The 24,423-nt window shown below is 42.5% G+C and overlaps 1 protein-coding gene across 9 annotated transcripts in view; it reads left to right on the top strand.

Annotated features, from left to right (window-relative positions):
- BDNF (brain derived neurotrophic factor) overlaps positions 1–22,301 on the top strand; it is a 59,095-nt gene extending 36,794 nt beyond the window's left edge. For 8 of the 9 annotated variants that reach the window (XM_029207935.1, XM_029207942.1, XM_029207940.1 and 5 more), the window contains exon 2: positions 18,575–22,301. In XM_029207935.1, coding sequence (XP_029063768.1) covers positions 18,575–19,342 — 768 coding nt within the window. In that variant the 3' untranslated portion in view covers positions 19,343–22,301. Of the gene's footprint in view, positions 1–18,230; positions 18,343–18,574 lie in introns of all 9 variants that reach the window. The other variant, XM_029207943.1, reaches the window with a different exon arrangement.
- Positions 22,302–24,423: the final 2,122 nt, after the last annotated feature.

Raw genomic sequence — 24,423 nt, 5'->3', positions numbered from 1 at the left:
CGGGTTCGTGCCCCGGACCGGGAAGATGCCACATGCCGCGGAGCGGCTGGGCCCGTGAGCCATGGCCGCTGGGCCTGCGCGTCCGGAGCCTGTGCTCCGCAACGGGAGAAGCCACGACGGTGAGAGGCCCGCGTACCACAAAAAAAAAAAAAAGAAAAAGAAAAAAAGGAAAGGAAAGGAGTTCTTTGCTTTCTTCTGAGTTCCAAAGAGACTTCTGGTTTCCAGACCAGGTGTCTAGGTAGCAGTACCAAGTTAGGGCACCAACAGTGAACTTCCTCCTGTGGTTATTTCCTACCTCTTGGAATGGAATGTTTCACTTCAAGAAGGTGAGAGAAGCAACCTTTGGGTTTTCATGATGAGTTTAACATTGTGGTCCAGCTTTGACCATCCGTTTAAAGGGAGATCTGCTTTCCAGATGACCATAAATATGGAGAAGAGAAGGTTTTCTTTCTTTTTTTTTTTGTTTGTTTTTTGAGAAGGTTTTTATCTTTTTTGCCTTTTTAGAGAGTGTTTTTCTTACCATTTCTAAATTTGGGGTAAAAGGTGGTCTCCTAGGGAGCATTTTCAAAAGTGTTTGAAGTTTGCATTTTATTTTGGAGGAAGGTTGGAGGCCTGCCTATGTATGACAGGCACATGGCTCCAACAACCACACTGCTCGCAAGGATAAGGGCCATCCTTTTGGATCATTCATTTGACATTGATCTTGCATCTGTATTCAGGTCTGTACCCTTTAAGTTTGCTCCATATATGTTTCCCTAATTTCCCTGTTAAGGCTTCTAGAATTTGCAGTATATTCAATTGCAGACGACCACATATGGAGTCATTTAACCACATGTCTTAATCTTCAAAGTCTTTCTTTGTCAGCCTGCTCTTGTGTTCTGTTTACATTTAGATTCCATCTTTTGGGAGTTTTCTTTCCTCCCCACCATCTAAGTGTCTCAGAGACTTTTGGGAATGGGTCTCGTTCTCCTTCTGTGTTTGGCCATGGTCACCCCTCAGGCTTGGTGTTGTGCTTTTACAAAGGTTGTTTATAGGGTTGCCCTTTAGAGTTTATAGAGCCCTTTTCTACGTGTTGGTGACCCTTGGCATGATGCTGTGACAGGCAGGGTGAGAACTCTAATCCTCCTTCTGTCACAGAGCTGACGCAGCAGAGTCCTTGAAACGGCTCACCCATGAAGGTTCACCGACGAATTTGCCCAATTTGTTGGTAAAAAAATGGCCAGTTCTCAGCCATTTTATAAGGTCAACTTAATAGCAGGTGGGAAAGGCGGACCAGAACTCAGGTCTTCAGTCCCCAGCCCCAGAGACAGTCCTTTATATCCAAGTGTCCCACATTAGGTTGGTTTCCAGAGAAATGTCCCAGAAATTGAGATGGTTCCCCCAAAGACTTTTGGTTTTAGTCACCACCAGGACCTAGAACTGGTTAAATCTCTTGAGTGTCTGTTGCATCAGAGCAGTGTGGGAGATTCTTTGGTGCCAAAAGCAAAGCCACTAGGTTAAACATTTTTTAATTGGTTATTTTTAATGTAAGTTTTTGATAATTTATTTACATGATTCAAAAATCAAAATAGTATTAGAAAGTCTGTGTTGAGCTCAACACCACTAATCATTAGAGAAATGCAAATCAAAACCACAATTAGGTATCACCTCACACCGGTCAGAATGGCCATGATCAAAAAATCTACAGACAGTAAATGCTGGAGAGGGTGTGGAGAAACGGGGGCCCTCCTGCACTGTTGGTGGGAATGTAAATTGATACAGGCACTATGGAGAACAGTATGGAGGTTCCTTAAAAAATGAAAAATAGAACTGCTGTATGACCCAGAAATCCCACTACAGGGCATATACCCTGAGAAAACCATAATTCAGAAAGAGACATGTACCACAGTGTTCATTGTAGCACTATTTACAATAACCAGGACATGGAAGCAACCTAAGTGTCCATCGACAGATGAATAGGTAAAGAAGGTGTGGCACGTATATAAAATGGAATATTACTCAGCCATAAAAAGGAACAAAATTGAGTTATTTGTAATGAGGTGGATAGACCTAGGGTGTGTCATACAGAGTGAAGTTAAGTCAGAAAGAAAAACTAATACCATATGCTAATGCACATATATGGAATCTAAAAAAAAACGGTACTGATGAACCTAGTGACAGGGCAGGAATAAAGATGCAGACATAGAGAACAGACTTGAGGACACAGAGGGGGGAGGGAAAGCTGGGACGAAGTGAGAGAGTAGCATTGACGTATATACACCAGCAAATGTAAAATAGATAGCTAGTGGGAAGCAGCGGTATAGCACAGGGAGATCAGCTTTATGCTTTGTGACCACCTAGAGGGGTGGGATAGGGAGGGTGGGAGGGAGCCTTAAGAGGGAGGAGATATGGGGATACATGTACACATAGAGCTGATTCACTTTGTTGTACAGCAGAAACTAACACCACTGTAAAGCAATTATACTCCGACAAAGATATATATTAAAAAAAAGAGGCTACATTGAGAATTCCTGCCCCACCTGTGCCATGCCCACCTGTATCCCCACCCGACACATACCATCTGTGGGTGGTCGTTTGTATTCGTCTCATGTGAATGCAGTGTGTTTTATGAAAATACAGTAAATGTGACTATTATTATATTCCCCCAGTTTTAAAAGATAGTATGTATATGTATACATCTGCTGATTTGTATCTTGCTTTTATCACTTACCAATATATTTCAGAGAGCTTTCCATTTCAGTGTATGGGAGCTAACTTGTTTACAGTTGCACAAATTCATTGTAAGTATGCACTATAGTTTATATACTTTCCTTTAGCTAGAAATGGGACTCCTTCTAGTATTTTTGCTATTCTATGCCTTGTTGCAATTAATAACCTTGTGTATGCATCATTTTGTACGTATGCACCTACCTATTGCTGTACATTTATTCTCAGAAGTGGAATTGCTGGATTAGCAGGAAAATTCATTTAAAATTTTGATAGGTATTGCCTTATTGTCCTGCAAAAAGGTCTTGAACTGTTTGTACACCCACCATCAGTACATGAGAATGCCTGTTTCACTACAGCCTCACCAACAGAGTGCATGTCAGTCTGAAAGATGAGAAACGGGAGGCGACCTTCTAAGTGAGGTCTCAGTCTCTTCCGTGTCCCCTGGTTTGCAGTGGGAATACTGCCCAGTTCCGAGAGCTGGTGCAGGCATCAGTTCCAATGGAAATAATGCCTCACCATGGCGTGGGCTTACGCCAGCTCTAGTGACACACATGGAATGGACCCACATTGCCACTTGCAGAATTTCCTGCAGTGGAAAGTTGAGCATGCATTCATTATTCACCCAGCTAGCAATACTGGGCCTAAAGAGCACAACAGTGTTTACTGGAATAGAAAAGGAAATTGTTCCACTGCAGCGCCCTGCGTACCAGGCTTTCAATGCTTGTTTCCCAGCTGCTAACCTTATTTCTAGGGACTGAGTTCAAGAGAGAGATCCCGAATCACAGAGGAAGTCTTGCTACATTTGGAGCTTTCATACCCAAGGGGGTGCTCTTTTGAGAAATAATTTTGCACTTACCCCAAGATTTGTAATTGAATAATTAGTGCTTTATAAGGTAAAGTAAAACTATGGGATACAATGTTGCAATATTGCTAGACTTCCCCATTAAAGTTGTCGGGTACTTTCCTGCATGTTACAAATAGGGCATCCTGTGAGAACATAAGATTTATAGCCTAGATAACATCTCCACATGTTGAAGACCATATATTACACATCATCCTCGCACGACTCTGCCATTCCCACTGGTAAGATTGATTCTCCGTCTTATTCTTCTCTGAGGACAGTGTGCTCCGTTCAGAAAAAACTCACTTTAATTCCACTTCACAGAGAAGCGTGCTAAGTGAGCCTGGCCGAATGGTCATTCAATCCAAACGAACATTCTTCTCTTTCATAGAATTTTTGAAGGGGCCACTTAAAAGAGGAAAGCCAGGGCTTCCCTGGTGGCGCAGTGGTTGAGAGTACGCCTGCCGATGCAGGGGACACGGGTTCGTGCCCCGGTCCGGGAAGATCCCACATGCCGCAGAGCGGTTAGGCCCGTGAGCCATGGCCGCTGAGCCTGCGCGTCCAGAGCCTGTGCTCCGCAACAGGAGAGGCCACAACGGTGAGAGGCCCACGTACTGCAAAAAAAAAAAAAAAGAAAAAAAAAGGGGGAAAGCCACTCCTCTCTCCTATGTGGACTAGTTGCACTTGGGGAGTTAATTGATGACTGTATCTGCCCTACACAAGAAACACAAAATAATTCCTGGGCATAAGGGTGGACTGCCAGAAGCCAGCTGACACACCACTGACAAATGCAGGCACACATTTTCTTTTGTTAATACCTGTCAAGGCTTCACAACAGGCATTTCCAGTTTTGTTGTCAGGCTCCTCGCAGCTGCTTGAAGGCTGCTCTCTGCCGAGGGCTGACTGAGGCCAGAAGCGTGGTGTTCTTTTATGCTATCATCTAACCCACCACACACGTTCAGGATGCCCTCCCAGGGATATGTTCCACATCAGCTCCGTGTAGCTGTGGGGTCCATTGTGCCTTAGCCGTCCACGCGGAGGGCCTCTGGGTATCAGCTTGGTGGCAGAGAACATGCGTGAGATCTGAGCTCCATCACCCTTGTTCCTTTGGCTTTTTTGACTCAGTGGCTTCTATTTGCACAGTCCGCTGCTCTGTCCATGCTGGGCCACCTGTTCTCCTGTCTTTGTGGTCCTAACTAGGTGTCTGAACTGCTCCCCAGGAATATATTTGACACTGTCTTGCCATACTTTTCACTCCCATCTCAGCCCCTCAGCTCTTTTCTTGAGTAACAGGACAAACCTCGTGGGTCAGAAGTGGGGTAACCTAGGCTACCAGGCTCCAGACTTTGAGGGGATTAGGTTGAGATACTGAAAAGAAAGGTTTTTATGTCAGAAGTGGTTTTGGGGTTGTTTTTCTTTTTTAAGACACATGGGCACTTGGATCTTGATGAAATTACAGTAAGTCCCCTGCGTACTGAAGAGTTCTGTTCTGAGAGTGCGTTCCTAAGTCCAATTTGTTCGTAAGTCCAACAAAGTTAGCCTAGGTACCCAACGAACACAACCGGCTATCGAGTACTGTACTGTAATAGGTTTTAATACTTTTTACTCAAATAATACATAGAAAACAAACACAAAAAATAAAACATTTTTAACCTTCCAGCACAGTACCTTGAAAAGTACAGCAGTCCAGTACAACAGCTGGCATACAGGGGCTGGCATCGACTGAAGAGGGTGAAGAGGCAAGAAGAGAGTTACTGACTGGAGGAGGGAGAAGAGGTGGGAGATGGTAGAGCTGAGGGATCCGCAGCAATAGGAGACGGAGGGCAAGCTGCAATTTCACTCACGCCTGACGTTGATGGCACAGGTTCTGGTTCCTCGCTGGATTCAATTCTATCTACCCTCTTGAAAAAACGATCCAGTGATGTCTGGGTAGTAGCTCTTTTTTTCTCATGATAGATGACACGGTAGCACCGGATTGCATTCTGAACGGGCTGCTGCAACCTTCGTGTACTGTTCTACGTTCGGGTCCTGTGCCTCAAAAGCTAACAGTGCCTTCTCAGATAAAGAAAATCCCCTTGCCATTTCCTGAGGCATGAATCTCTTTGGTTCTTCAGTTACTTCTTCTTCTTCTTGTCTCTCTTCGTCCTTTCTCTGGGCCTCCAATTCCATCAGGTCTTCATTAGTAAGTGCCTCGTGTTGCACAGCAACAGTCCTGTAAAGTACACCCACTTGTAGAGGGTGCGTGCACGTGACAATGTACGCCAGACATATCAACTAACTTATGTGATTGGACATGTGAATGCACGTTTGCACCTTTGAAAGTTCGCAACTTGAAGGTTCATATGTAGGGGACTTACTGCATTCTTACTCAAGTGGAGTTGACACATATATTTGGCAGTTATAGTTCCTGGTCTGAAAAGCATGTGGTTTTGTTCCAGTGCCCGAAGAAATCTTCTCAGGGGAAAATGTCCTGCCATTTCAAACAAATTACCTTTCTGCAAAGTTTTGACACTCTGCCCTATTAAGTATGCATGTATGGTTGGTACCTTGAGGGAATAATTCAATATTGGGAAGAGGGTAGTGAAGAAGAAACATTAAGATTACGTTCAACCTCTGTGGAATTAGCGTGTAAACAAACTACTTATCAGGAATGATCACATGCGGCTTTGCTTAAATAAATAAGAAGTTGGTGGAATAGACCTCCCTCAAAATATGACACCACATTCACATCTGACCCCATATGGAAAGAAGCATGCAAGCTAGCCCAGGTTCAAATTTCCATTTCCACCACATGCCAGGCATATGGTCTTAGGCAATTTACAAAATCTCTGAGCCTCAGTTTTCTCAGCTGTAAACTGTCAATAATTAGATTATTTACCTCACAGCTAGTAAATGTTAGCTGTTATTTTAAATCACTTTTTAATATGAAGAGAAGTTTGATATTACTTATTTAACCAGCTCCCTAGAGCGTCTTCTAAAACTCACCCCCCCATATACACCACTACCAATACTGTATTTATTTATGGTACTATGTAGAAACACAGCCCTCATCCCCTTGTTTAGATTAAATGTTTTGATGTTAGAGTTTGCATGACTTCTGTAGGAATCAATGTTGAGTGAAAAGGGTTGGAGACAAACAAACGTTCTCACAGTCCTGATACTCACGAAACCACAGAATTGAATGTTTCCGTATAGGTACATTCTATGATGTAGATATTTTCTGACCAGCCATATGGATCTTTTGTCATCTGAGATGTTTTTTTTCCTTGTATTTTATAGTAGCTCTGGAGCACAGCCAGTTTCTGGAATAGGGTCCACCTGGCTCATTATGTACAGGGCCCAGACACCGGCTTCCTTGTGCTGTTCAGATGAACGGTGACCCACAGAAGAGTTGAGGGCTGGGGTGGGGCAGTGGGCGGGGGAACGCAATTAGTTTTGCTCCTGCACTAAGCTACAAATAATGAGCACTTTCCTGTGTTTTACAATAAGCAATTAAAAGAACTTATAGAGTTGGATGCAAAAATAACCTGAAGGACAACTCGATGTGTGGAACCCCCAGTTTTCTCCACGTGTGGAGAAGGTTAATCCTAGAGAACGTGCAGAACACTGCGTTGCTACAGAAGGGGTTGCGTGTCCACACATGTTTGGCCTCTACCCACACGCTTCTGTATGGTATGACTGTGCATCCCAGAAGAAGGGCTGTGGTGTGTGCATTTGTGCTTCAGTGGAATTTAACAGACCGATTCCTGAAAATGGTCTCATAAAGGTGAGCAACAGAGCTGCTAGCCTTCTCTTGCTAATTTTATCTTTCCCCTAGTATTTCTTGGTAGTAGCTTTTAAAGGAATGTTATTCTTTTGATTCTAGAGGCAACTTATCCTCCGTTCAGGTTCTTCGCCCACCCGTTTTCACCTCTGTTGCTTTTTTAAAAATTAAAGTTGTGTGTTACTTCTGAGGATAGGGTCTAATCTAGAGAGAGGTCTCTTCATCAGGTGAGAATTACCCATCCCATTCTCTTTGTACCCCCTTCTGACTTAATGACATTGAAGTCTTCCGGTTTGGACCTAAGATGGGTCTAATTATGTACAGATATTCTTTCTTTATGGAAATTGCTCAGATAACTAACTAACCACAGGCATACATTGGCTATGGAAATTTTCAGGAGCACCATCTGTGGAAACACTGAGAAAGGTATACCTCTACCACAGCTTTGGGGTCCATTAAGAGTGTGTTTGTATGGGGACGGTGTCTGGTGGGTGTTGGCTCACAGCTGTCAGAATCCCCATGGCACCTCCTGGCAGGAACTCAAGAGTGTCCAGCAGCACTCTGAAAGCAACCTGTCGATTTGACATTGCCGGTTCTGAAAAAAGAGACTGAAATAGGACAGACGGGTCTTAACTTTCTTCCTTTGCCTTTTTTTTTTTTTTCCGATTGTAATTGTTCTGGCATATTCCCAGTCTCCACATTGTGGCCGACTTCTTAAAGGTGGATTTTCTTTATCCTCTGGTTTGAATTAGTGCATGTTCTCCCCTTAGGGACAAAGAATGCAGTTGTGTCACCCTTGCATTTTTTTTAGACAGAGCATGCTCCTTCCTGGATCCAGGAACTTGGAAGACCATGTTCTACTGTGCTTTCACAACAGCCCCGGTCAGTAGGTGCACCTTGTTTGTGATTTGGAGAGGCAGTCCCTTAGCTTTGTTGACATCTGTACTGGGTGGGGCTCAAGGTGGATACTGCCTGGGAAAATAGGGTTTTGTGGCATCTCAGCCTCGTCTCACCCACCCATTTGCCAACGATGTAACAGCCACGATATCAGGGTTCCCAGTGTGAGTCACTTGCATTTGTACTGGTGAACTTGGTGACTTCTTGGGGTTTGGAAACTAGCCATCTTTTTTAGTCCTTTGTAAAAAGCCTAAAGAGTGGACCAGTCTCTAGCAGTTCTGTTTATGAAATTACCCTACCCCATCGACTCCCTGATAATGTTGTTCAACTCAAAGTTTTTACTTTTCTTTGGAAATCTAACATTTTTTAAAAACCATTTTGGGTGCTTCAGTCTTGAAGCAAATGATCCCAGATGTTAGAACTCAACTGAGAAATCGGGTTGCTGCTGGGTACCTTATTGAAATAGAGACAGATTTGGGTTGGAGAGGGGATTTTGATGCTTGGTACGTACCCTAATATACTTTAGGGTTTGGTTGTTTGCTTCTGTTGTTGTTTTTTGTTTGTTTTATTTTGGTTTTAGTTTTGGTTTTGTTTCTTTTGGCCGTGCCGGCGGGCTTGCAGGATCTTAGTTTCCCGAGACCAGGGATCGAATCCGGGTCCTCAGCAGTGAAAGCGTGGAGTCCTAACCACTGGACCACCAGGGAATTTCCCCATTGCTGTTTTATTTTGTGAGTTTTTTGTTTTCTCTTTTAATTTCATAGTACTTGGTAGGAGGTAGCTCGATCTGTTAGTTTTAGGACAAGCATAGAAATAAGAAATCTCCATTAAGTGGGTGAGTCAGTTCTTTCTGCCTCTGTTTCACCCTTTCACAACAGAAAGAACTCGGGAGGATCAGAGACATCCGGCTGAAAGTAATATTAATGTGCCTGGAAATCTACCAGCTGCTCTAACTGATCACGTCATTTCCAGTATCATTCTGGTCGAGTGAGTGATGTTAGGGTTCTAATGATCAGGGAGGCCAGTTATGCTTCTACTTGCCTTGTAGCATTGAGATAAAATTTAGTGGAAGTCCAGATTTAGATCAGTAGTACTCTATAAATTCTCATTCAGCCTGTCACATTTATAGGTATCCTGCACTTTATGGTATGAACACAACAGTGGAAAAGCCAGTTGACATAAAGGGAACCCAGATTTTACTTAACATTTCAAAAGCAGAACGATTTTGCCGCATAATAAATGTCCCAATAAAACAAGTTGAACCAAGGAGGTTACTTAAGTTGATGTTAACCCTGCCGTTTCCGTGTCTTAACTGGACACCGCTTTTTAATTGAATGTTAACCGCCATTTGGTTTTATCACTTAGTCCGGTGCTTCTGAACTTTAATAAGTATATGAATCACCTTGAAGTTTATGAGTCTTGTTGAAATGCAGATTCTGATTGAGTGGATGCTGTGATGGTTTGGAGGAGGGGAAGCTGAGATTCTGCTTTTCTTATTAGCTCCCAGGTTTTGCTAATGCTACTGGCCCATGGATCCCACTTTGAGAAGCAAGGCTTCATTTAATTTCCATCCATGGACACTTATCCCATACCTGCATTTCCTAAAACTTGTTTCAGGCTCCACATGTTTCTCCTTTTGTTGTAGTATTCTTAGTAACAAATTGGAATTGCATTAATACACTTAATTTATAGATGTAACACTCAAAAAATTATCTCAAGTTGGAGATTTAGGTTGCATGAAATGAATTTTGTACTTAAAGTTTTTCTATAAATTCAAAGTCCATATGTTTAAATGTAACTTAAATGCCTGTGTTACAATGATGTTTATATCTCCTTATTTACTATTTCCAGAGTCATTTTCCCTTTACGGGAAATTTTTCCCCATGATTTCACAGGACTTGTAGAGATCAACACCTAACATTAAATGTGATGGATACTTGATAATTTTTTCAGGCCCTTCCTTACGCAGTGGGTCACTGAAACTTCACAGAACCAGGTAGACAGTGTCTTCTTAATTAATGTTACTGTCTACCCTGTGTGGAAATTTAATAAATAATACCTTGCTTTTTGGCAATTTAATAGTCAGAACATTGTTAAATATGAACTTTAGTTCATTACGACAAATTCCACCTGAAATTCTAAACAAAACAGAATCCTAATTAAAGAGGTTAGGTTTTTTAATTGAATGTTAACTGCCATTTCGTTCTTGTAATCTAACAACTGGCAGTTTAAAACAATACTTTAAAAAGCATTTCTAGACAGTCTCCTTATTTGATGGGCAAGTGACCTGTGTATGCTTGAGACCTCTTTAGGAGGGACTAGAGACGTACACTGTTGGGGCAGTATTTCTCTGTGTAGAGGAGGTGGAGGAAGGGGGCAGAGCATGGATAAATGGATAAGACTGCCAGCTCTGGGTGCCTCTGGCTTTCTGGGATGCTGCCTTGGTTCCCGTAGAACAGCAGGTTTCCCAGAGCAGTAATGATGGAAGCACTTGTAGACCTTTGCATGGTGGCAGCTGTGCCTGGGGTTGGACTGCCAGGTGGAGTGTGTTCTTTGCCCAGGCCTGGTGCTTGTGCCAGGCATTCCCTATCTCTTATTCCAAAATTCATTCCATCATTATAGCTCACTTTAAGACTTACTGCTCTTACTTTCATTGCACCTCCCTAAATACTAGGCAAATATTACCAGTACAGAGGGGAACTGAGTCATTTAACGTGTGTGGGAACCTAGTTTGTGCAAGGTACTGTACAAATTGTGGTAATTCAGAGAATGCCCAATCCCTCTCCTAATGGAGATTACGGTCTGGTTTTACTCCTGGATAAGGTAGGTCTCCAACCAATAGAAAAAATCCTTTTTCAGAAATGTGGGGGGGGGGAATAGAAGGAGTGAATAGAGGGCCAGAGCTATAGGGCTTTCTATCAAAGATGTATGTAATTTTGTCTATCAAATTTATGATTCAGGGCAATACACCTTTTTTTTCATGGTACTTGCATGTATGTGTCACTCCAGGTTTGAACTAAGAACCAGCAATTTCTCTGGCGTTCTTAGGCTAAGTAAGGTCTCCAAGTGTCACTCAACACCATGAGCGTGCTCAGGGATCAGAGAGCAGCATGAAGGACTGTTTTATAAGAAGTGTAATCAGGTCCTCTGGGACATAAACTACGTTATGGTTAAAAACTACATCTTGAAAGGAACCTCCTTCGAAGCTTTGGAACATATGCATTGTCAGGTATCATTTACTAAAACATTTATTAGTTTCAGTTGAGTGGGCATTCAGGTGAGTAGGCGAGCATCTGTAATGATCATGAGCTTTTCTTCCCTCCGTTGTGTTTGTGGATTCCAACTACCCATTATTTTCTTTGAGGGATGTGAGGTGTTTCTCTTTTAAGTCTTCTTGGCTGAACAATATATACCTAATGGGAAAACAATACAGAAGTAATGCAAAGAGATGGAAGAAACTAGTCCCTGTAGGTGAAGGCCTAGTTTTCCTTTGGAATCTGAGGTTCTGACCTCAGTTGATTAAAAACTTTGGTCCTCTTTCCTCCTGTATGACATGGGGATAATTATAGTTACCTGCACCTCTAGGGTCCTATGAGTCTTAATTACTTAATATTTGCAAAGCGTTTGGAGATCTTTGAATGAAAAGTGCTGAGCTGAGCAGTAGGATCCACGTTCAGTGTAATCATAATTGGAATGAGAGTTTATATGCCCGCCTTCCCTCCACCTCCCTCCGCTCTGTTCCTTTGGCCCAGACAGACATGGCTCATGGTTACCACCCAGCTCTGCACACTCCTCTCTAAACCCTTTGCTTTTGGCAACTTAATTAAGCCTAAAAATACATACATACATACATACATACATAGAATAAGTTAAAAATTATGTCCAGGCCCCTTAACCCCAACTCCACACTGACGTAACTCCTTAGTATTTACTTTCAAATCTCAACAGCCGCTAAGAATAAAATCAATTAATTGACTTGTCTCTTCCAGTGTATCATTCTTTCAGGTTCTCCTACACATTGTGATAAACTGGGCTTCTTGAAGCATTCCTCCCACTCAGAAACTCTCGTTGATTCTTCCGTGCTTGTACAGCAGGGTCCAGACTCTTCAGCATCACCCTCAGAGCCTTTCAAAACTTAACAATCATTCACTCTTATTCCTCACTACTCTAGAACTCTTCTGTCCAGAAATGTACTCCGTGCCTTTAACCAAGCTGCCGTCCGTCCACTGGGGTCTTTTCTGGATACATTAAAATCCTTTCTATCCTTTGCTATGGTCTTCACAAAGCATTCTTCTTTCTCTAAGTGGAAGTAGCCTCTTTCTCTTTATAGAATTGTACCTATACTTTTCTGGGTCATTTCTACCTTTATATTTTAGTTACTTTACATATATGTCCTACCTCCCTCCTAGACTGGAAGGCTTGAAAACAGATCCATGTCTGATGAATGAACAACCAAAACTAAGCCTAGACTTGCAAGATTTCATTAAATTGGGCTCTTAATAGATTTTTGCATCAGGTATGTTAGGAATTAAATATTAATTGATAATTTTGCCAACATTAGCATTATCCCTGTTGCTTATAGGACTGTCTAACACGAGCAACTATATCTTTAAACTGTGTTTCCTTTGACTACATGCTCATAGACAAAACCCAAAGGGACTGGGAAAAAACAAAGCCTTGTATTTTTCCGCCTGTATGCCCAAATTACCATATTATTGTTTGGTTCCCCTTGTTAGCTCTGGCCATGGAAACTTGGCTCTAACATACCTAAATTTTTGCAAAGCTTTCTTTTAGAGGAGGACTGAATTGTCTGAAATTCCATCTGCTGAAGCAATCAAGCCATAAAGTTGAAGGGTCTTGAAGGTCAGAATATCATCTTAATGGTGCTGCCTTTAGAAACTTGGGCTCTAAGATACACACAACTGCAGAAAACTGTGTCCATACTTTATAAGCTTCTTCTTTGACCACCGTTCATAGCATCACTTCTCTCCTCCCTGTGGTTAACTATTTTAAATTAAAAAAATATATATTTAGAACATGGCCTGATGGTAAAAATGTGGACAGTGAGATGGGGAACCTTTTAGCTTTATGATATCTGAACAGTAATTGTCTCATCTGTACAATGTGGATAATAATACTTGTCCTATCTCCTTGTGGCAATCAAATTAGATGATGCTTGTGAATGTTCTGCAGTCTTTTAGACAAATATAAGTTATTACTACAGCCTGCTGTCATGGATATTCATTTGGTTGAATGTTTAAGACTTGTGAGTCATGCTTAAAAGTAAACCTTATTTCTATTTCGTTGATTTTCTTTTTAGCTCTGTGCACTATATTTAATTTTTTGAGAATGGGGCTAAAAACAACCTTCCTAGCATTTTATACATGTGGTTGAGTTGATTGTTGTAAGGCTTGGAACAGAATTAACAGCAGTGAATTTTGTAATGTATAAATAGATATATAGACTAACAAGCTACTTAGCAATTTTGCATAGCCTCTTTATCTCTTGTGTAACACTCACCTGAAGAAACTGTCATATAAGAAAATTGTCATGGAGGTTCTTAACCTTTCATGATTTCCTAACACAGTGTATAAAATTACTCATTGAAGAGGTAAATAGGACAAAGAACATTAAAAGACTGAAAGTTCCAAATTTTGCTATAATTATTATTACTGCCCCCTTTCCAAGTCTTCTATTAGAAACAGAGCAACAAAGGAAGTAGTAGGGGCAGTTAGTGTGTTGTAGTGTTACTTGCTTTTAAAAAATTATTACTCAAGGTAAGTTATACCCTATTAGAGAAACTCAAGAGATTCCTCATGGCTGATAATTGCCATCTATCAAATACTTTAGAGCTTGTAATTTGGGTTTAGTACAGCCTGTACTTGACCTAATAATTTCAGTGAGTTCACTGGTGCTTGCCATGTGGAAAGGCTTCCTGTGAAAATGATATCAGCACTGTTTTCTCATCGTTTAATAAACCCATCAGTAAGTTTTGACCGAGTCTGCTACTACATTATTCTGTGTTAAGCGTTATGGGGGAGTCACCCATGATCCAGAGAGCTTATCATCCAACTGAAGACTGACCATAATTAGCAAGCACTGTTACCAATTAACCAGTGAGTAGGGAATGAAGTACTAAATGAGATGTTATGTGGAATTTTAGAGGCGAAGGAGGGCAGTGTGCGCTGGAGTAGTTTAAAGAAGGTGGCATGTGTGATTTGATGGTTGAACTGGGTCATGAAGGATAAGCAAGATTTAGTCAGATAGAGAAAAGAGAATTTTCCAGAGGTAAGGAACAAGTCGCTTACGGGCACTGATATATTTGGGGCTCCAAGGACTCTGGCCTGCTCAGAGGAGAGGTGATGAAGCACTGAGTTGACATGAGAAAGTTAGCTAAGTAAGGTGACGCCAGATTTTGGAGGGTGTTGAATATCGGGTAAAAGAGGAATAAAAAAGTCATTGCAAGTCTTTGTATAGGAGCATAAGATGAGAGGTTAGTCAGGTCATCAGAGTTAAATGGAGCAGAAAGGATGTCATGTACATTGGGCGGGGGGGCGCGGGGAGGTGGGCAGCGCTGGGGGCATTATAGTCAAAATGAGATGGCAAGGGCTGAGCCGAGACAGTGGCAGTGGAATGGAGAAACAGGATGGACAGGAGAAGTATTTTAAAGGAAAAATGAGCAGGACTTCTTCACTGACTGGATTTAAAAGCTCTACAAGAAATACATTGGCAGAATTGATTCCAAGATTTCTATCCTGCAGCCTGGGTGGTCCAAAGTATCAAGAAACCATTGTCAAGGGTAAGCTGTGACAAAGCGAGAGAGTAGCATGGACATATATACACTACCAAACGGAAAGTGGATAGCTAGTGGGAAGCAGCCGCATAGCACAGGGAGATCAGCTCGGTGCTTTGTGACCGCCTGGAGGGGTGGGATAGGGAGGGTGGGAGGGAGGGAGACGCAAGAGGGAAGAGAGATGGGAACATACGTATATGTATAACTGATGCACTTTGTTATAAAGCAGAAACTAACACACCATTGTAAAGTAATTATACTCCAATAAAGATGTAAAAAGAAAAAGAAACCATTGTCAGAAACAGAAAAGTTAGGAAGTGACATTGTTCCAACAAAAAGTATTGGCCTTATAAGCCAGTAGGCAGTTAGCACTGTAGAAGGTCACTCAGTTGGGTGGGGCCGTGGCTTGGGGTTGGGCTTTACCACCAGGTAGTTTAATTACTGAATGTCTGCAGATGTTCTGCTTTGAGGCATGCCCATGTTTGGGCTTCAGGATGAAAGCCAAGTAATATTTACTCAGATGCCATTTGTTCCTTTGAAAAATTTGCTTGTGGAACTGATGAGAAAACGATACTTAAAGTGCTAACTACTTTTATAACCGAAAAGTTATTCATAGAAAGATAAATGCGACAAGTGAAAAGCAGTAACTTTACAGGGTCAACTTCTTTAAGTCCAAGTATAGAAAAAAGGATCATTAAAAGACTCATTACTATGATAATGATAATAAAATAATTTTCCAGCTCTGTAGTTTAAGAGGCCTCAGTACCTTGGGCCATTTTAAGCAGTGAGTGTGGGCACTTAGTAAATACTAAACTTTTTCATTAATTCTAACATGCACATTTTCTTATTCATCTTTTTAACATCTCTGAAATTGGGTTGTGTCTTACCGTTGATGTCATTTTATTGTCGTTGGCTCTGTAGCAGTTGCAGCATAGTTGTCATTGCCTTAACCAATTTATTTTGCTTAATTTTCTTTTTTACATATGCACAGAAGTTATCTATGATAAAATGTGTCTAAATAAGTCTAAAAGAACTCTCTTCCATTCTAAGTGATAAAGAAAGCAGTAGTTTAACTGGCTGCGTTTTTTGTATCCTAGTGGTACCTAAAATGGTGTACTTTAGAAGGATAGTATCTTAGATTTCATGAAGTATGGTATTAAAAGATAGCTAATCACAGCAAATGTCTACCAGTGTGATAGAGGGGAGGAGTAAAATATTCTAAATTTGCCTTTTTTCATCGGCCTGCATTTGAGGTGCCCCTTGGGTTGTTTTAATTTGGACCGGAAACACTAGGAGAAAGGATTTTCATTCAGTGGTATAAATACAGCTGCCAGGAATAGAAATCTCCTTGGAAGATCCATTTCTTTGACGGTGTGGAATCCAGAACCTTCACAAAAGTTCAGGTATTAGCAGACTGGATATCTGTGTTTTATTCAAACCAGTGTGTCCTCCTAATCTGAGACTGTGTACTCCAAGCAGTTCTGAGCATGCTTGCTACTCATGCAGAAGCAAGAGTGAATCTGCAAGGAAGTTGGTTGGTGTTTGGGGACGGTAATGAAGTCTTGTAGCAGTAGAAAATGTGATCTCTGATAAAAGTGGAGGATGGAAACATTGGGTTCTCGCTCCCAGAGTTTCAGCTCTCTCTGCAGTATGACCTACTGACTGGAGGAGGTAGGTTACCTTCCTGGCAAGTGACACCTCATGGGCAGAAAAGCAGTCCCCTTTCCTACCGACTGGCACAGCGTAACAGCTGTGGCACGTGCGTGTCTTTTTGTAAGCCCTTGCTCCAGAACTCAGAAGTAGGAATAAAGTTAGAGTGTTGGGCTCGGGCGGGGGAATGCTTCTCATTGCTACTCAGGGACGCGATGCCTCAGGTAAGTGATCCTCAAGTCCTTCACCATCCGACGGGAACCTTGTGTCTGTAGGTATGTTTTCACCTCGCTCTTCACTCATTCTAATTGGCTAACCAGAGCATGCTTGTAGATGGAGAGCCAAATTTAGAGTATAGCTACTCTCTGGCAAACAGGAAAAGATTAATTTTGTAGTGTGCTGTTAAGGGACTTCCCAGAAACCTTCAAAAGCCCAGAAAGAAGCGCCAGCTCAGCTGCCTGTACCAAAATGTGCACAATGCCACCCGGCTTTTTAAAGGTACGATCGACTCAGAGCTCGCGCACACACGTGCACACAGGTCACATTCCAATAAAAAGAGAGGCTGAACTCTCTTAGATGAGTCTGCACAAGAGCCAGAAAAGCCGAGGGGTGAGGGGCTGAGGGAGTTAGTGGAGATACACGTCGATGCGCATGTGGCAGGCACTTGAAATTGCCTTCGAGCTTTTTGATGCCGCCTTCTTCAGTTCTCTCTTTTTTCCGGTACGCGGGCCTCTCACTGTTGTGGCCTCTCCCGTTGCAGAGCACAGGCTCCGGATGCGCGGGCTTAGCGGCCATGGCCCGCGGGCCCAGCCGCTCCGCAGCACGTGGGATCTTCCCGGACCGGGGCACGAACCCGTGTCCCCTGCATCGGCAGGCGGACTCTCAACCACTGCGCCACCAGGGAAACCCCAGTTCTCTCTTAAGCAGACACGTTGCTTTCATGATATCAGCCCCAGGCAGAGATGCGTCATTAAAATCAACGTGTAGAGAATGATTTCTGTTTGGGAACGAGCAAAGCTTATTTTCGTTACGACCACCCAAGGTGTAGTAGAAAAACATTGAAGCTGGACTTGGGAGCCCCGAGTTCTAATAGAAACTTTCTTCGTGACGGGAGGCAAGTCCTCCACGGCCTTTGGTTTTCTTATCGGTAGAACTGGGCGATCTGACGAAATGATATTTCTCCTTTGTTTTTCATTGTTTGTTGGTTGGTTTTTGGCCGCACCGCATGGCTTGCCGGATCTCAGTTCCCTGACCAGGGATCACACCCGGGCCAGAGAGGTGAAAGTGCTGAATCCTAACCGCTAGACCACCAAGGAACTCCCTCCTATCTTCTAATGGATTATCTCCATGGGAGGAAAGAGTCAACGGGGAGCCTCCTTGTAGCTCCCTGACTTGTTTTGTTGTTCATGCCTGGATAGCCCCTAGCTAGAAGGGCCCCCTCAGACCCCAGAAGCCACTACTGGTCCTGTCACACGTTCCTGCCATAGGGCCACGTTGCTGGCTTGAGGGAAAAAAAAGATTACTATTACCCTCGCCGTTGTTGCTTGGTAACATTTCTGCTGTTGTGTTTCCTGTGACAGCCCGAGCAGAGATCATTAAAAATTAAACTTACAAAGCTGCTCAAGTAGGAGGAAAGAGGCAAACTCGAAGCCACAGTTTCTTTTCACTTGCTCAGGAGCCACCTAATCTCGGGTTTACATGCTACACCTTGGGGCCGAGGCTGCACAGCTCTGGTTTATATTAAGGCCCATCGAGCACACTACTGACATTAACCTGTGTCTGGTGCAGCTGGAGTTTATCACCAATACAGCAGAAACCTTGACCCTGCAGAATGGCCTGGAATTACAATCAGATGGCTGCTTTGTATCCCAGCAAAAGAAAGCCCTAAACAGTCTTGTGTCCTGTTTCTGCTTTCTCCCTACAGTTCCACCAGGTGAGAAGAGTGATGACCATCCTTTTCCTTACTATGGTTATTTCATACTTCAGTTGCATGAAGGCTGCCCCCATGAAAGAAGCCAACGTCCGAGGACAAGGCAGCTTGGCCTACCCAGGTATGCGGACCCATGGGACTCTGGAGAGCGTGAATGGGCCCAAGGCGGGTTCAAGAGGCCTGACGTCGTCGTTGGCTGACACCGTTGAACACGTGATCGAAGAGCTCTTGGACGAGGACCAGAAAGTTCGGCCCAGTGAGGAAAACAATAAGGACGCGGACATGTACACGTCCCGGGTGATGCTCAGCAGTCAAGTGCCTTTGGAGCCCCCTCTCCTCTTCCTGCTCGAGGAATACAAAAATTACCTGGATGCTGCGAACATGTCCATGAGGGTCCGGCGCCACTCGGACCCTGCCCGCCGCGGGGAGCTGAGCGTGTGCGACAGCATCAGCGAGTGGGTGACGGCGGCGGATAAAAAGACTGCAGTGGACATGTCAGGCGGGACAGTCACGGTCCTCGAAAAAGTCCCCGTCTCGAAAGGCCAACTGAAGCAGTACTTCTACGAGACCAAGTGCAATCCCATGGGTTACACAAAGGAGGGCTGCAGGGGCATAGACAAGAGGCATTGGAACTCCCAGTGCCGAACTACCCAGTCGTACGTTCGGGCCCTCACCATGGATAGCAAAAAGCGCATTGGCTGGCGGTTCATACGGATAGACACTTCCTGTGTATGTACATTGACCATTAAGAGGGGAAGATAGTGGCTTTATGTTGTATAGATTATATTGAGACAAAAATGATCTATTTGTATATATACATAACAGGGTAAATTATTCAGTTAAGAAAAAAATAATTTTATGAACTGCATGTATAAATGAAGTTTATACAGTACAGTGGTTCTACGATCTATTTATTGGACATTTCCATGACCAGAAGGGAAACAGTCGTTTTTTGCGCACAACTTTAAAAAAGTCTGCATTACATTCCTCGATAATGTTGTGGTTTGTTGCCGTTGCCAAGAATTGAAAAAGTTAAAAAAAAAAAAAGTTTAAAAAATACTACTAATAAATTGCATGCTGCTTTAATTGTGAATTGATAACAAACTGTCCTCTTTCAGAAAACAAACAAAAAAAGAAAGAAAGAAAAAAAAAAGCCTAACAAAAATTTGAACCAAAACATTCCGTTTACATTTTAGACAGTAAGTATCTTCGTTCTTGTTAGTACTCTATCTGTTTTACTGCTTTTAACTTCTGATAGCGTTGGAATTAAAACAATGTCAAGGTGCTGTTGTCATCGCTTTACTGGCTTAGGGGATGGGGTATGGGAGGGGTATATTTTTGTTTGTTTTGTGTTTTTTTTTTGTTTTGTTTTGTTTTGTTTTTTTAGTTCCCACAGGGTGTAGGAATGGGGAAAGAATTCCTTCCATCTAGAGTCTGGTTGATAAAAGATTCATTTGTATGTTGCAGAGATGTCGGCAGTATCAATCAGATGACTGGAAAGTGAATAAAAATTAAGGCAAACGAATGACGTGCTCACTCCACTTCCCGTGACGCACCTCTTAGGCGCCTGCTCACCCTCTGGGCCTTGGTCGGGGGAAGATTCTTTGGTTGGAAAGATCTCCATTTACTCTGAGCACATTCTTTCCCCCCCACCCCCTCTGGTCCCCTCCTTGTTTTGTTTTCTCAAAGGGAGAAAAATCAGTTGCGCGCTCTGAAATATTTTACAACTGCTGCAAATCGAGTAGACATGTTTTGTCACATCGTGGCACTCATATAAGCATGGAGAACAGTGATTTCTTTCTTTCTTTTTTAGATGAGAGAAAAACAAAAAATCATTCAAAAATAAAAATTCTTTTAGATGAGGGGTAAACATTTGGGTCAATCATTGTAAGGCTTAAAAAAAAATCATGGAAAGGCATATAACTGTCTTGCAAGCAAAAGGTAGAGTTCTGTACAGACCCAGAAACACCTAGATCAGAGCAGGAGTCCACACTGCCAGTGAAATGAGACTGAACAGCCTTCTGGAGGCTGTGTGGAGCTGACCTATCATTTCCAGGTGGTGCAGAAGGAATTTCTGAGTGGCCATGCTGAGGTCTAGGTGGGGTGGAGAAGGGTACTTGAGACATTCCAGAAGGGAGGCCTCTGAAGGACCCTTCAGGGGTGGCTCTGGAATGACACGCGTCAAGTTGCTTGGACCTCGCGCTTTAAGTGCCTACATTATCTAACCGTGCTAAGAGGTTCTCGCTGGAGGACCGCGCTCAAGCCGATTTACACCCTCCACCTCTGAGTAATTTTGCATAAAGCTGGATTAGCCTGGAACATTTTTGGAACTGCACGATGGCATTGTGATCATGGAATGGATTCGATGAGATGGGAGACGTTTGTTACATGAGCACTTACTGCTTTGAAATTAGACTTGAGGAAACCAGGGTTTTGTCTTTTGAGAACTTTTGGTAAAGGGGAAGGGAACAGGAAAAGGCCCCAAAACTCAGGTTGGATGACCATGGCTACCAATAGAAAATCTTGTCCAGAGACAAGACTTTGGGATGGTGTCTGACCATCCAGGACACTAAAGGCTTGAAGGCGCTATGCTCGGTGGAAGGGGCCAGGACAGAGCTGACAAAGTTTTGCTCCCCGGTAAAGGCTGCAGCCACCTCCTGACCATCCTGTCTGTTCATGGAGAGGGTCCCTGCCTTACCTCTGCAATCTTGGGTTAGGAGAAGTCGAGTTGGGAGCCTGAAATAGTGGTCCTAGGTAAAATGGATTCCAGTGGAAATTAGTGCCCATCTAGCCCATCGTGTAAACCTGAAAATGTCCTGGACCGGGTCCTTGAGTGTCAGAAAGCCTCAAGAAATTTGCTGCATCTTAGTAGGGTGAGGGATAAGCAAAAGAGGCTGTCCATCATGACCCAGGGAATGAAGATACCATCAGCAAGTAATGTCTACTTGTTCAGTCTTTCATTTAGAACGAGGCTATCTTTTACGGTACCATCCTGAATACCTGTCTTTAAAAGAAGGAATAACTTATGTAGTATAGGTTTGTTTTGTGCTGTTTGAAACTACTATCTTTGTAATTATCTTTAACATGTAATGAATACTCGGAATATCTGCTGTCTGATCAATTTTCACAGCCTCCTTTCAAGGGACAAAATTCTAAAACAAAACAAAAAAGTCCCCATCACAGTCTCAAAGTGTACTGTAAAGGCCGGATCTCTTAAGTGGCCGAGTAGGAGGCATTCAGCAATCATGCGGTCGGTGGCCGTCTCTTATTCAATAAGCTACATCACAGTCACATGCTTGGTGGTTTACGTTGACTTAAGGTCGATTTTGTTAAAATCTTTCTCTGTTGCTGGTCATTTTTGTTCCATTTTGTTTGGTTTTGTTTTTTTAAAGTCTTGCTGTGGTCTCTTTGTGGCAGAAGTGTTTCATGCATGGCAGCAGGTCTGTTGCTTTTTTATGGTGATTCCCATTGACAATGTAAATGTCTGTGGCCTTGTTCTCTCTATGGTAAAGATATTATTCACCATGTAAAACAAACAAAAAATATTTATTGTATTTTAGTATATTTATATAATTATGTTCTTGAAAAAATTGGCATTAAAAATCGCATCAGAAGCCTATTGTAAATACAAGTTCTATTTAAGTGTGCTAATTAACATATAATATATGTTTTAAATATAGAATTTTTAATGTTTTTAAATATATTTTCAAAGTACATAAAATCTGGGGGTTCTGGGTTTTATTCTCTTCACTGTAAAACAAACATGACAACGTGTTTTGTTATAAATACGTGTGTTCCTTGCTTTAAGACCAACCTGACTAGTTTTAGCAATTGCACAGCCCTCCAGAGAGGATGCTTATTTCAGAGCATGGGAGACCAATCCTGCAGTCTGTGAGCTTTCAAGAAGCTCTAGGATTGGGCCTGTCTTCCACAGTGGAAAACGGGAGTGTCATTTTCTAGGACACTTGAAAGTTTTCCCCTTTGAAGTGATATACTTTCATCAAATACCAAGCCATGTATCCTAGCAACATCAGGATCCGTGAATTAGGGCTGGCTGGCTCTATTTGATTATAAAATAACTGTTAAAAAAAAAATCAAAGTAGGTTTACTTAGGGATAATGAGGATAAATTGGCCCAAATTTAGAAAGTCAATGACTGAAAAAAACATAGAAATTCAATATTTAGAGGCAGGTCATGTACCCTCCGTTTGGAAATGGTGCCATTTGCATTATGTGCTCGTATCCGTTGCACTGATTTAATTTTTGTACGTGGAACACGCAGATTTTATATCACAGTACCCACGAGCTAACAGATTGCTAGGATTTCTAAAAAGATTTGCCTCTTTCATGGCTGCCAAGCTGCTGGGTAATTTAGTTAAAGTGTTTGAAGTTATCGCTAAATCTTAGGGAAATAAATGGAAGGATTTTAAATGAGAGAAAGGGCCATTAAGGAAAAAAAGCATCTGTTCCTACTCTTCAGACTCCCCATTTGAACACTGACAACCCATCCCAGAACGTGGTGAACTATATCTGTGCAATGTATCATTTCTATTTCAAACATACACACACATGGTTTCCTCTTGTATTGTCTTATAAATAAGGATCAAGAAAGTCATAACAAACATAGATTTGTGGGTATGGAAGGAAGGGCAGATCGGATGAGAGGAATTCCTCCGTCCTAATCTGTCCAGTGAGTTCGCAAAGTACTCCAAATCCTAGGAGAAGTCCCGACGGTCAGTGAAGACAGCAATGGGCTGCCAGCGAGCCAGTGAGCCCAGCAATGAATTAGAACTTTAGGAAACTTCAGGCTTAACCAATTTTCACAGTCGAGGAAGACTAAAAGGTTTTTGAATCTTGAGTAAAAAGAAGTGAGAATTCAATGTGTCATTCAAACTCCTTAAAGTTGAAGGAGTTTGGTAAACATGACAGGAAGTTTTCATCAGAAGATGAGGTCAGAGAAACAAGCAAACAAAAGATGGAGACATCTCCTGAATTAACCAGCTTGAACTTAACAGGACTAGTCAATTTGTACTCTAGTCATTGGGTAAGCGGTTAAACCTCTTTCATTATGAAGATGCTTGGAAATAAGCCAGATCATTGCTATTGTTTTTCACCTTATTCATAAGCCTCTGTGGTCATTAGCAGTGGCTCTGAAGTCTTTTTATTAGCTATACTGATTCTGTGAATACTGTCACAGTTCTGAGTGAGAATCTGAACTAATTCGTAGAGTGGATCAGTGTTACATTTTCCCTGATTCATTTAAGAGGTTACTAGACTCTGGATAAAATGTCAGACACCTTATGAACTGCAACAGAAGGCTTCATGCCTGGCCGCAGCTCAGCCAGCACCCTAGCAGCGTTAGGGCTTAGGCCTAATTAAAACATACATGTCTCCTCCATGTTCTCACATTACGCCTGTTCTATAAGACAGTTAAAGTGGAAGTGGCCGTTGGTAAGCCATCACGATGGTAAGCCATTGTTAAGTAAAGGATGTTGACAGTTGGGATAAGGAACAATTTATCTACATAATGTAGGTAGATAAATTATTTAGCTTGGAAAGAGTGACCCACAGATTTGATCCAGCCTTAAAATGTTGAACAGCAAAATTAGTGATGGAATCTGGGCTTCTTTTTTTATTCTTTTTTTAGCTGCGGGTTGTTTTAACTTGTTTTAAAGGTTGGGTGGGGGCTTCCCTCGTGGCGCAGTGGTTGAGGGTCCGCCTGCCGATGCAGGGGACGTGGGTTCGTGCCCCGGTCCGGGAAGATCCCACATGCCACGGAGCGGCTGGGCCCGTGAGCCATGGCCGCTGAGCCTGCGTGTCCGGAGCCTGTGCTCCGCAATGGGA

Source organism: Monodon monoceros, unplaced genomic scaffold, assembly GCF_005190385.1.
Source record: "Monodon monoceros isolate NGI ecotype Baffin Bay Population unplaced genomic scaffold, NGI_Narwhal_1 Super_Scaffold_7, whole genome shotgun sequence".
NCBI lineage: Eukaryota > Metazoa > Chordata > Mammalia > Artiodactyla > Monodontidae > Monodon > Monodon monoceros.
This window is presented reverse-complemented; position numbering and strand designations above follow the sequence as displayed.